This window comes from Gopherus flavomarginatus, chromosome 4 (assembly GCF_025201925.1).
Source record: "Gopherus flavomarginatus isolate rGopFla2 chromosome 4, rGopFla2.mat.asm, whole genome shotgun sequence".
NCBI lineage: Eukaryota > Metazoa > Chordata > Testudines > Testudinidae > Gopherus > Gopherus flavomarginatus.
This window is the reverse complement of record NC_066620.1, coordinates 3,700,433-3,713,885: the sequence shown is the minus strand read 5'-3', so window position 1 is coordinate 3,713,885 and position 13,453 is coordinate 3,700,433. Positions and strand designations below refer to the sequence as shown.

Below are 13,453 nucleotides of genomic sequence, written 5' to 3'. Positions count from 1 at the left end.
CCTGCAAAGTTTACACTTGTTACTTGGTTGGTGAAATCTAATTGCACAACTCACAACTAGTTTGGGGTTTGTGCCCTGAGGTTGCTATTCTCACTTGTGAGCCACTCCCGACAGCATGGCACCATCTACCACGGCTTTTGGTTCCTAAACACAGTGGAAAGCATGTTTAAGCACTTCTCGCTAACTCTGTTTGGCTGCAGACACACCATGCTTTGCAACACATTCCAATCTCCACTGGGACCTTAGCCAGAACACCCATGGGAACAGGGCTGGGCAAACCAAGTGATCTCTTGCTAACTGGAACCGCATCCAAACACCATTCCTAAGTATGGTCCAAGGCCAAGTGAGGAAACCACTGCGGAACGGAATGGGAAAACGGAGCGGGAAGAGTGGCCACAGAACGCTGATTACAAGTGCAGTCTGGGACAGGGAGGGCAATGCTGGGTGTGAGGTAATATGGTCTGCTCAGCTGACAATGCTACAGCACAAGACAGATGCATGAAATGTTCAAACAAACCCCAGATGGCAAGCCGAGCAATGAACATCATGAATACACACATGACCCACAGGCCAGTCGTCGCACAGGTGGAGAGAGCTGATCGATCTATGGTGGGGAGAAGGGAGAGTCTGGTAGGGAGCGTGGCCAGGAGATCCATGGAACGGCAGTGGGTGTGGTCAGGGCTCAAAGTTCCCCAACACCCACGGGTCCAGGTGAAAATCTCCTGACTCCCAGCCCTGCAGTCTGAAGGAACAAGCGTTAGGTGCTGGCTATTCTGCACCCTATTTAACAGGGGTACACTCGGGTCAATCTCCCAACAGATCACAGCCATTCAGGACCCTGTCTCCTTGCAACTCCCAGCTCCCACTGAAACTTGCACTCCCCCCAACACTGCAGTCACTCCTTCCATCTCCACTCCCCGAGCTCAGCTTCCCTCACTAAGGAGCGGAGCGAGGGCACCAGCCTTCCTCTCCCAACACCCCACATCCCTCTTCAAACGGCAGCGACTGAGTGAGACCAACACTGCATCTGACTTTGTTCTCCCCTCCCTCCATGATGCCGTCATCTACTGCCCACGGAAACGTTCCAACCACCTTCCTTTCTGGCCTGGACTCCTAGCACCTTCTCTTTTGCATGCCACAATCCCACCCTTCTGGCCTCTAGCCACCGACCTCCCTGACCACAGCCTAGGAGCAGCTCTCCCACCCACCAAAACCACCAGTCTGATCTGCTCCCCTCGGGCCCTTCCCTCACTGAGGCTCATGTGCCTGGCCAGCGACTCAGCTCCAACACAGCCTGCTGCGCCCTCTACTTGTCCCGCTACCCAGCGGCCTCTGACTTCCCCCACCACTGCCAGGACTTCTCTGCTCTCCACCCTCTCCAGTGACAGTCACTGACTCTCCACACTCACTCAGCTCAAAGATCCCCAGCCCTGCCCTAGCCCCACCATCCACTTCCTCAACTCCTGCTGCTGCACAGTGGAGGGCCTCTAGCACATGTCCCAGCCCCAGGAAGACTTGCTCCTCTCCTATGGCTCTGCCCCTAGCGTGCACCATGCTCACCAACCGGCCACCTTCAGCTCCTTCCTATCCCCCCTCCTCCTGGGATCCTCCTAACTTCTGCGGGAAGAAAACTAGCAAGATCCAAGTGGAACTCCATCCCTCTGCTGCCCAGTCCTCACTTCCCTTTCCCCTCTGCCTCTCACCACCACTCCCTCTCATGGCCCTAATCACTGAACCTGAGAGCACATCTTCTCTCTTCCTGCAGCCCCTCTACCCTGCCCCTGTGACCCTATCTCACCCTGATCCCCCTCACCTCCGGCTCATTCCCCTCCCAGGACAACCATGCTTTAGTCTCTCCCACCTTTAAAAAAACAAACAAATCCTTGATCTCCTTTACCTCAACCACTATCCCCCTCAGGGCATCAGCACAAACTGAATTTACTAACAGATTAAGTAAGTGATCCCTCAATTCGAGGATGATCTCTATCGTGGAATTATATATGGGTCCTGAGATGACTCAAGAGTCTGATCCCAGACCCACAAATATACCTGCAGTAGGTACAGACATTTCGTGGCAGGCCAGTTGCCTGCTGGCAGAAAGTTCTCTCTTTTTCCTTCCTTCTCTCTCTTTTCAGCTTCAAGGGCCAGGCACTTCTCCTCAAAGCAGGCCACTGCCTGATGGAGGAAATGGCACCACTGGGATCGGTTAGTGGCTTGTTCCTTCCAGCTTGTGATGTCCACATCAGTTTTCATAAGATCCACTTTCAGTGCGTCTTTGTAGCATTTCCTCTGACCACCGCGGGATATCTGGCCATGGGTGAACTGAGAGTAGAGGGCTTGTTTTGGGAGGCAAGAGTCTGGCATTTTGCACACAATGTCCGGCTCAGCAAAGTCAGTGCATGAGGATCATTGCTTCAATGCTGGTGACATTGGCTTCAGCGAGGATGCTGGCGCTGGAGCAGCGATCTTCCCACTTGACACAAAGGATCTTCCGGATGCGTCGCTGGTGGTACCTCTCCAAGCTCTTGAGGTGCTCTCGACAGGTCATCCAGGTTTCGCATCCACAGCGAAGTGTAGGAACAACAATTGTCTTCTAGACCTGGATCTTGGTGTCCTGCCGTAGGTCACGGTCCATGAAAACGCGTAGGAGCAATTTCCCAAAGGAAGCACTTGCACGCTGGATCCTGTGCTGGATCTCACTGTCGATTTTTGAGTTTTGAGAAAGTTGGCTACCGAGGTAGCAACAGTGCTCAACTGTCTCCAAAGTTTGACCCTCGATGGTGATTTGTGGTGGGTCATGTGCAAAGCCTAAGGCAAGTTGCTGGCGCACTTTAGTCTTCCCAATAGTGAGTGCGAGTCCTAGGCTTTGGTAAGCTTGTGCAAGAAAATCCAATATGGACTGAAGGTCATTCTCAGTGTGCGTGAGGATGACACAGTCATCAGTAATGGATGCCCTGAAGACTTTAGACTTTGAGGAGACATTGAAGATTAAAGACCCTCCCATCCATTCTGTATTGAATGTCAGCTCCATTGGGGAAGTGGTCTTTAACGAGGACCAAAATGATTGTTAAATAGATGGAGAACAGGGTTGGGACGATAATGTAACCTTGCTAAACCACAGTTTTGATGACAAAAGGTTCCATCTCAAAGCCATTTCAGAGAACCATGGCAGTTATCTGATCATGGAGAAGCCTTACGACCTTAATAAATTTTGGAGTGCGGCTAAATCTGGCCAGCACCTTCCACAGGGATTCGTGATTGACAGAGTCAAAGGCCTTTGTCAAATCGATGAAAGCCATGTACAGGTTCTGACTTTGCACTCAAGACTTTTCCTGGATTTGGTGGGCAACACAGATCATGTCGGTTGTCCCACAGGATGGTCTAAAACCACACTGAGATTCCAGCAATATTTCCTCAGCAAGGCGAAGTAATGGGTTTAAGAGGATACAGGCAAGAATCTTCCCTGCTGTAGATAGCAAGGCAATGCCTCGATAGTTTCCACACTCTGACTTATCTCTTTCCTTAAAGATTATAACAATGTTAGCGCTTCTCAAGTCTTCTGGAATCTTCTCATTATACCAGATATGAAGAAAAAGTTTGTGGGGCTTCCCTACCAATTCTTCACCTCCAAACTTGTAGACTTCAGGCCCTGCTGCCTTGTTGTTCCTAGTTTGCATAACGGCTTGTGTTACTTCTTCTGAGGGGTGGGGGGATGGATCAGCAAGAGATTCTCTTTCATGTCGTTGAGGTATAGATTCAGTAGTGGCATCACAGAAAGTTGACTCATGATTCAGGACTAACTCAAAATGTTCCTTCCATCTGGCTTTGATGGCTTCGCTCTTCTTAAAATACGTTGATCCGTCTTGGCCTCAGAGTGGTATGGGTGGAGCATGGACTATAAATGGCCCTTATTGCCTGAAAAAAACTCATGTCATGTTTATCAGCGTAAAGCTCAATCTCCTTGGTCTTTTCTCGCCACTACTTATTTCTGATGACACAGATTTTCCTTAGGGCTTCAGCCTTGAGTTGCTTGAATGACTCTTTCTTCTGCTGGTGTGATATGCTGTTTTGCTACATGCAACGAGCTTGTCTCTTCTTGTCAAGCAAGCCCTGAATCTCAGCATCGTTCTCATCAACCAATCTTGGTGATGGTAGGTGACATATCCAATGGACTCAGCACATGCTGAGAATGGCAGTTTTGAATCCCACAAATTTTCATCATCATCATCAGCTGTAGGCATAGCGGCAAACTTCTCTTGGAGATGCTACTTAAGTTTCTCCCGAGTCAGGTGGGCTCTGTCAGCAGCTCTGACCTTGCACCAAACACATGCTGCTCTGCGCACGCATAGTGCGAAGGGAGCCCCCCAGACCGCACTCTCACTTGCACCCGGCTCTCCTAAACGGGAAGTGTGAGGACGAAAAACCTGTTCACCTTCGGCCAGGGGAGCACAGCCTGTTTGTGGATCAAAGGAAGCCAGCTACAAAGAGTCCAAGCCGAACACCAGGGACTGGGGCTCTCAGGGGAAGGGAGGATGGGAAGCAATGCCACTTGCAGTGTTTCACCTTCCTCCCTTACACTGTGCCAGTCCCACGCTCCTCCGTTCCTCGGGCACTCACCTGCACGGGGGGCATGCCATTATTGCTCTGGCGAAACTCGCCCTCGTCCCCAGCGCTGATCTCCTCGTAGTCCTCCAGCATGCGCACCCTCATCCCCGGCTTGAGGGTCTCCTGCACGTACTCCACATAGCTGCTGCGCCTGGCGAAGTCGGACAAAGTCAGGAACCCGGGGCCCTGCTTTTTGCACGGCGAGGGCTTTGGCGTGACCAGAGGCACCTGGATGGAGGTGCAGGCAGGAGCCTTGGGCTGGAAGATGGAGCGGACCACCCGCGGCTGCCCTTCCTGCAGGGACAGCAGCTCCATCCTCTGGCTGCGGTCCCAGCCCATCACCCGCACCAGCTCGGAGATGAGATTGGCCATGGCCATGCTGAACTCGAACTCCCGCTGCATGCGGCTCCTCTCCCCAACATGAGAGCAGGGCACGGTGCAGTCCTGCCGCTCCCCGCCCAGCTCCGTGCTGCTGTTGAGCTTGTCCACGAGAGAGGTGACGCACAGATAGCGCTTCACCAGCGAGAACAGCAGCTTCCCGGGGATCTGCAACAGACACGGTGTCAGAGCCACGGTAAGAGAGCTCCCCACCCACTCCCCTGCCTGCCCACCCACCTGTCCTGGAGCATCGCTACTCAACCCCAACAGGCCTCCGCCCTCCTGCCTACCCCTCCCCTCCCCCATCCCTAATAGGCCTCTGGGCCAACCCTCCCCCTGTCTTGCCCACAACCTCCCCCTGTCCTCCCCACCCTGAGCCAACCCTCCCCCAGGCTCCCCCTGTCCTCCCCACCCTGAGCCAACCCTCCCCCAGGCTCCCCCTGTCCTCCCCACCCTGAACCAACCCTCCCCCAGGCTCCCCACCCTGAGCCAACCCTCCTCTCCCCCATCCCTAACAGGCCTCTGAGCCAACCCTCCCCCAACCTATCCACCCTGAGCCATCCCTCCCCTCCCCAACAGGCCTCTGAGCTCTCTCTCCTGTCACCACACCGTCCATCTCCACACCAGACAGGTCTCCAAGCCCCCTGCCCAGTGAAACCCCCTGCTCCTGTGCCCCTCCCCCGAGCGAACCAGGCCTGCGGGTACCTGGGGCAGGTGGATCCCCTCGAAGGACATGCAGTGCTCTTCGGAGGATGTGGTCTCTGCAAACAGCTCCAGGAGGGTGTAGCGACTGTCGAAGTCCATGTGCTGCTCAATGCCGTCCTGCTGGCTCAGGGACAGGAGAACGTAGGCCCGACTCCCTGCACAGCGACACACACCAGCTGAGTGCTTTCCCTCCCACCTGCCCCTCAGGAGCATCTCAATCTTCCCAGCACCCGTGCCCTGTCCTCTCTCCATCTCTCCCAGCTGTCCCGCAGCCGGGTTATTGCCCTAGAAAGGGGAATCAGCCACACAAAGCCAAACACCACCCCCTGACCACCTATCCCCCTTGGACAACTTAAACCTGTCTCCCCTCCCCCAGACCCTTCCAACCACCATCCAGCCACTAAACAACCAACCAAACCGTAGGGCTATCACTGCATGGGAGAGTTCCCAAGGCCTGCAGTACCCCAGGCTTTTCCCACACCAAGAGGCCAAGTCCTCGTCTGGGGAGAAGAGTCAATGAGAGCCACGGAGTTTACTGCCCCCCACTCCCCGAAGTGAAACAAAAAGCAATCAATGAAAGCTAGATTGCAGCCATGAGCTGGGAGCACCTGCCCACACCTGCCAGTGACCCTGCAAAGTAAAATACAAAGCTTGTGCTTTTGTTTTGCTGCTTTCTGAAGGCAAAAGAAGCCCAACCCTGCTGTTCCTCTCTCCCAAAACAGCCTGTCCCCCTCGGGTTTGGCATTAGGGAGCTGAGCCCTGTCAGTTGCGGGACTGACTGAAGAATGAGTGAAATGGGGACTTGGGAGTGAAAACTGCACCAGTCGAGAGAGGAAAACAGCATCACTATTAAAGCTCCCTGGAAACATCTCACCTGAATGACAAGGAGCATTGCAAAGCCCCCTGCCTGCCAGATTCAATGCCCATGCCTCTGTGTTGAGAGCTCACTCCACACAAGCTCTCAGACATCCAGCAGGTCCTCCAGAAAACATAAAATGTACATGCCTTATATCGTAAGGAGAAAATAAAACAAATCACAAAAAACCTCTGGTTTTGGAAAAAGCCCTTTCAGGCCCCTTTTGTCATCAGACACAACCCGAAAGGCACAAGCGCGGTTTTTTAAAACCCTTTGCAGGTTGCCTTGCAGGTGCTGTTGGGATTTGATCATCCTATATTGATGGGCCCATAACTTTCTGACCAGGGTCCTTTGGGGCTGCCACGTGCCACGCTTTACACACACCCTCGGGAAGTGCCAAGTCTGCACACAGCCCCTGCAGCTGGTGAAGGTGAGCTCAGAACACGAAGAAAGTCTTGCTCACTAGTAACCCAAGACAGCAAAGGCAGATTACAGATGTGCCCCCTCTTTGTGGGATCGCCCCTTGAGCGTGGTAGAAAGGTCAGGCTGTTTTAAGCTATCCACATATCATCATGGCAGATGTAAGGATTTGAGATGCTCTGATGCAGCACCAGCATTGCTCCCTGCCTGCCCCAACCGGGGTCTCCGCTGCCTCTGGACAGCCCAGGAAGGAAGGGGGAATCTCAATTCAAGCACACTGCAAAATCCCCCTCAAATGGCTAATTAAAGATCCACACTTGTTTCCACTGATATCAGTGGGAGCAGGATTAGATCTGAGGGGTCTGGCTACATCTTACACTGACAGAGCTTGTTACTCAATAAACTCTCACTGAACTGAGTTGAAGGACCCCCGTGTGCTTTTCCCTGACTCCATCACTCACTACCCTGGGCCTCTCCATACCAGGCCCATTCCCTGACATGCAGTTGCAAGCCCCGGAACAACCTCATCAAGGCTGTGTCCACTCAGTTCTGTCCCAGCTAGGAGCACAATCACCCCCTGCCACTAACCAGGCAGCTGCCAGATGGCCTCCCAGACATGGAAGCGAGACACATACCTGTACATCAAGAGGGTAGGGGTTAGTGGGAGTGGTGGTGTTAACACGCACATTCTGGACAGCTGCTCTACAGAATTTGCAGAGCTCTGCACCAATATTTTTTTAGTCACAGCCAAGCAGCTCTCATCCCCACCACACCCAGCCCTGCGCAGTGCCACATCTTTTTACACCCAGTCAGCCCATTAGACTGGAAACTCATTGGGCAGGGAACTCTTCCTGTTTCATTGTCTTTAGAGCATCGGGCACAGCTCTGATGGCGTTTCACAGATATATTGACCGGCACCAATACAGAGTAGGTGGAAGATTGCCCCCACTATGTTCATTTGCCTTCAGGGACCCCTGGAAGGTGGGGACTGGGATGAAGCAAAAGTGGGAAACCTTGGCTAGTTCTGAAGCATCCCCTTGAAACACTCGCTAGCATAGTGTCCCTTTGCCAGGCAGAAAGAAAATCTGAGCCTGGTCCCCACGCCTGAACTGCTCTTTGCAAGGGCTAGAACTTGGCATTATGCACAGGATCAGTGGGTGCTGGAGGAAGCATTAGGCACAATGTGCCAGTGGTATCCTCCTCTGTCACGTTACCGTGCCAGGCACCTACCTCTCTTCTGTGCCTATACACTGGTGTCCAGATACCATGTCAATGGGTACCCTGCCCGTCCTGTGCCAACAACACCTACTACTAGTCCTAGGGCAGGAGAAATGACTCCAGCTGGGAAAGGAGCCTGCTCTCTTTTTGGGGAGCTTGGGTGCTAGCAGCAGGAGTTTCTCCTTTTCTGCAGGTCTGCTCCAGCTCACAAAGGTGCCCTCGGAGAGCTACTGCCTGGAGATTTGAGAGGTCACAGCTGACCTGATGTAGGAGCCCCTTTCTCATTCACAGAGCCACAGCTGGCATCAGACTACAGCATTAGGAGCCAGAGACCTCACTGAGCATTTCACTGCAGCCATCAATGAACCATTAGGAAAACTTTACAGTGGATTTCACTTCGGCTCATCCACGATCAGACTGGACCAGGCTGTGATAGCTCTGAAGAGAGAGAGGTTTGTATGGATGAGGCCAGTGCTTCAAAATGTTTGCTTGGAGACTCTGATCCCTGACCCTTTGGAAAGAGACTGTCTAGTTCCGGGACCTGGACGTACTGCAGCTTATCTCGGGTAACTCATCAGAGCTGGTCTATTTAAACTCCTGCCCAAGTGTCTCTGGGGAAACACTCATCTTGTGGCTTAGGAGGTTCCCCCTGCGCAGTCTAATTCTAGAGCGCTCGGTTCAAAGCCCTCACGTGGCAATAGCCTCTCCTGGGTCTCCTGCTCAGAACCAGGCTGCCCTCCCCTCTTAGGAGGATCGCTGAGAACCAGGCTTCCCTCCCCTCTTGGGAGGATCACTTAGAACCAGGCTGCCCTCCCCTCTTGGGAGGATCACTTAGAACCAGGCTGCCCTCCCCTCTTGGGAGGATCACTTAGAACCAGGCTGCCCTCCCCTCTTGGGAGGATCACTTAGAACCAGGCTGCCCTCCCCTCTTGGGAGGATCACTTAGAACCAGGCTGCCCTCCCCTCTTGGGAGGATCACTTAGAACCAGGCTGCCCTCCCCTCTTGGGAGGATCACTCAGAACTAGGAGAAGGGGCTTGTTTTACTGCTGTGCAGCTTCTTAGGCTCTTATCACCCCCCAGCCCTGCATGAGAGGGGTTGAGTCTCTCTCCATCTGCCTGTTCAGCACTATTACTGTACCCTGCCCAGATCAAACTGCACAGGACCAGACGCTGCCCTCCTACTAGAGCTAGCTGTCAACCCCACTTCCCTGAAGGGGTCACAGAGGAACAGGAAAGAGACAAAGACAGCGACAGGCTGACTGTGGCTACAAAATGGGTCCACTTGCCAGGGCTGAGTTCTTGAGGGGCTGCAGCTGGAGATGGGTGAGATAGTATCTTTGACTGGACCAGCTTATCAGCTGTTCTCACGCCCAGAGACAGACCAAATGTGCCACAAAAATTAACGTCTATGGAAAGAAGGGAAAGGAAGACGGGAAGGAGAGGCAAGGAACTCGGTAGGGTGGGAACTCCCCTGCTGCTTGGTGCTTTGTTAGGAACACCGGAGCTCTGCAGACATAGCTGGGACTGGGCATGAAGAAAGCTTTGCCGCTTGGTTACCGAGGATAGGTCTGCATTTAAAACGCTGCATCAGCACAGCTGCACCAATGCTGCTGCACCCCTGTAGGGTTAAGTGAAGACACTCCTACACCAACAAGAGAGTGCTCCAGTCAGTGCAGTCCACCTCCCCAAGAGGCGGTAGCTGCCCCACTGACATAAGGCTGTCTACACAGGAGTTAGGTTGGTAGAAAATCGCTCGGGGGGTGGACATAGGTCTGTAGTGTAGACCTGGCCTTAGTCACTGCCAGAAAGAACTGTCCTTGGGGAATGGGAGGCAGGATGAGCCAAAAAAAAACTTCAAAAGAAGAGGGGCAGACAGGGAAACCACCAGGCTCTTCCAAGGAGCACACAGAAAATCCACATCCCTGAGCCACGGGCTAACAAGAGGCTCGGAAATGTTTTTAGCATCAAGTTTTATCTTATAAAATAGGATAAACGGCAAGCGGGAAATGAAGATTCTGTGTAAGCTCCCAAACTCCGCTGGGATTCTCCAAGGAGCACCAGATAACACAGCGACATAGGCTTGAGTCCAGAATGCTGCTCTAGGCTGCCCGGGGCAGCACTGTAGATGGGCCTGGGGCCTGGCTCTTCAGTACCCACAGCAGACGAAAGATTGGAACTAAACCCATGTCTCCCACAGCAGTGCAGTCCCCGTGCCTTGTCCTCAGCATCTCACTCTGCTCACTGCTTGGCCTCATTCCTCCCAGGAAATTCTGCTGAGTTTGCTGGCCTTGGAAGCGTCTGGAGATCAATTATGGGACTTCTCCCTCCCTAGGGGGCACCTTGAAACACATTCAGGCCTCTGAGTTCTACATTCTGCTGGGCAACCTTGAGATGTGTGAGTCAGGCCCTCACGACCCAGTCAGATTCTCAGAGTACTGAGCCCACATACTAGAAACAGTTCCCAGCCTCAACTCCTCCCCAGCCACCCAGAAGAGAACTGGGTCCCCGAGAAGATCCTGCTGCCTGGGGGAACCCAGCTCCAATTTGTTCCCCTTCCCAGAGAGCTCCAGGACCCCCCCAGCACACCGTGCTCAGCAGCTGGGCCTGGCCCAGCCATTCTCTGGGGCTCCTGGCCAGATCTCACCTGCGTCGTGTGAAGCCAGGGCCCTCAGCATCTTGCCGGCGCTGCGGCGGATTTGCTTCTCCTCATTACACAGCATCTTCATCAGCAGGTCCAGGGCCCCGGTCTCCTTGAAGACGCCCGTCAGCGAGCCAATGCTGGCGTAGGCGCTCAGCACGTGGATGGTGTTGAGGATGGAGGACTCTGGGCCCGTGGGCCCAGCCATCTGCCGGCTAGCCCGTTGCACCAGGTTCCTAACGTCAGCCTTCATCTCCAGCAGCGAGGCCTCATCCAGCGTGACGTCTGGAGGGAACGTGCTGGGTGCCTTCTCCTCCTTCACCCGCTGCCCCTCGGGCTTCCTCTTGCCCAGCAGCGTCGGGCAGTTGGCATAAACCTCCTCTGCCGACATCCACATCAGGATGTTCTCTGCTTTGTTCTCTGCCGAAGAGGCATTGGTGCTGCTCCCCGGGCCCTCCTCCAAGCTGAGGATGCTCCAGCGAATCAGGTACTCGGTGTGGCCATCGTGGCCCCGGCGCTGTCGGATCAGCTCCTCGGGGTGGGCCTGCAGCTTGGGCCCCAGATGCACGAGCAGGTTTCCATTCCTCCTCTCGCCCACCATGACGGGGAACGTCTGCACAGAGAGAGAGAGGTAGGAGCAGGTTATGATCCGCCTAGGAACCCTGGTCAAGAGCTCAGGGAGAGAGCTCTCCAGGGAAGAACCTCTGGGACCCAGCTGGTAGGGGGGGGACTAGAGATGGAGAGATCTGCGTGTTCTGTCCCCAGCCCTGCCACCGACCTGCTGTGTCACCTTAAGCAAGTCACCACCTCTGTTTTCCCTCCCACACTTGATCTGTCTTGTGTGCTTGGACTGTAAGTTCTTTAGGGCAGAGACAGCCACTCACTGTGTTTGTACAGCAAATAGCTCAATATCCGCCATCGTTCCCCAAAGGGAAAAGTCATTAACAGAATCTCCTAGGTTCAATACACATACAGTAAATAAATCTCAATGAATAAATCAATTCGCACTGACCCAGTCATTCCCTAAACTGCATGCAAACTGTCTGAGTTTTCCTGGTACTGAATGGGAAGGTTCCCCAGAGCCAGACTAAGGAACTATCATCTCACATGGAGGCAAGTACCATGGACATGATACCTTGGAACATGCGAACCAAGAAACTAAATTTGCTTTTCTGTTGCCATTTCTGCATTTCAAGCTCCTCTCCGGCTTGCAGCCTTATTTATGGCTGGGGGCCAATAACAAGCCTGTCAGCAGGAAACGTCCTCTCAATATGAACAAAGGCCCTAATGACATGCGCTGTGCATAGCACTGTTCTCAACGATCCTGCGGACTAGACTGCATGTAAAGCACCAATCTCTGTACTATTCATGATGCTGGGTTACATTCATTTATTTGAGCTTTTGTGGGTGAATACCCACTTTGTCAGATGCATGTCACATTCACTCACGAAAGCTCACGCTCCAAAACATCTGTTAACCTGTAAAGTGCCACAGGACCCTTTGCTGCTTTTACAGATCCAGACTAACACGGATACCTCTCCGATACTTGACAATCATTTACATGGCGAGAGAGACTAATGGAGTCCATGTGGTAGACAGTGGGGAGGAATAAATAGATGCTGCCTGAATCATGGCCAAGGGAGCTGGTAACAAGTAGAAACATTGTGCAGCTTAAGCTGGATCTGGATCAGTTCTCTGAGTCACTGTCTACAAGCAGACATCATACAAGGAACGGATCATCCTTCCTACAATTAGAGGGAGATCTCTGCATGCAAAGGATGGCTATACTGAGTTGCAGAGGGAGGGCACATCCAGACCTAAATCCTGTAGCACGGTCCCTGGATTCCACAGCACCCCGGCACAGTAGAGCTGGGATTATGTGGGTGCTTCCTCTGAATTAAACAGTGGATGATATTATGTATTCTATACATATCTTGTGGTAACACCCATGAGCGCCAGGCCTAGGCCAAGATCCCTTTGCGCCACATACTGTATAAATGCAGAAAAAAAGAAGGTGCTAGCCCCAAACAGCTTATATAGACTAGAAACTGAACGAAACAGGGAAAGAAATAACATGCAACAGCTCCCGTGTCATTTACTCTGATCTTCCATTGCACTCGCTTCACTGTCCTCACATTTTCAGTGTTCACAATGTGCCACCGAGTTTTGTGCTGGCAATGGATCACAGAAGTCGTCAGGTGAAGCTGGAGGTTTTGGCAGCTGGGTAGGACACAGCTGGGGTTTTAGGCACCTCGACAGGCATTTGAGGATTGTGCGGTAGGTTCAGTAGCTGAGGGGTTTTACCAAAGTTCTCAGCAGCGAAACGGTAACTACCCTGAGGATTCAGAGTAATGTCACGGTGCGGTGAATGGGCCTCACACCACTGCACCGGTTACACTCCGTCCACACGGGCTTCGCAGGCACATGGGGACTCCGACTGTAACGAAGGCCCCGCCCGCGGCTCCGAGACACGGCGCGGCCTCCGCAACCCCCACCGCCATGGGCCTCCGACCCACCCACTCCGGTCCCTCCCCCGGGGCACGGGCTGGCGGGGCTGTGCCCTCGGAGACACCCCGGGGCCGCTCCTGCCCTGCGCCCCCCCCGGCGGGGCACAGTCCTGCTGGGGCCTGCG

General features: G+C 53.5%; 1 protein-coding gene across 4 annotated transcripts in view; it reads right to left on the bottom strand.

The window, feature by feature from the left end:
* Positions 1–13,453, bottom strand: part of LOC127049855 (cullin-9-like) — a 71,862-nt gene that overhangs the window by 58,223 nt on the left and 186 nt on the right. For 3 of the 4 annotated variants that reach the window (XM_050951148.1, XM_050951149.1, XM_050951151.1), the window contains 3 exons: positions 10,828–11,434; positions 5,689–5,843; positions 4,618–5,151 (listed from right to left, as the gene is read on the bottom strand). In XM_050951148.1, coding sequence (XP_050807105.1) covers positions 4,618–5,151; positions 5,689–5,843; positions 10,828–11,422 — 1,284 coding nt within the window. In that variant the 5' untranslated portion in view covers positions 11,423–11,434. Of the gene's footprint in view, positions 1–2,049; positions 2,741–4,617; positions 5,152–5,688; positions 5,844–10,827; positions 11,435–13,453 lie in introns of those variants that run through there. The other variant, XM_050951150.1, reaches the window with a different exon arrangement.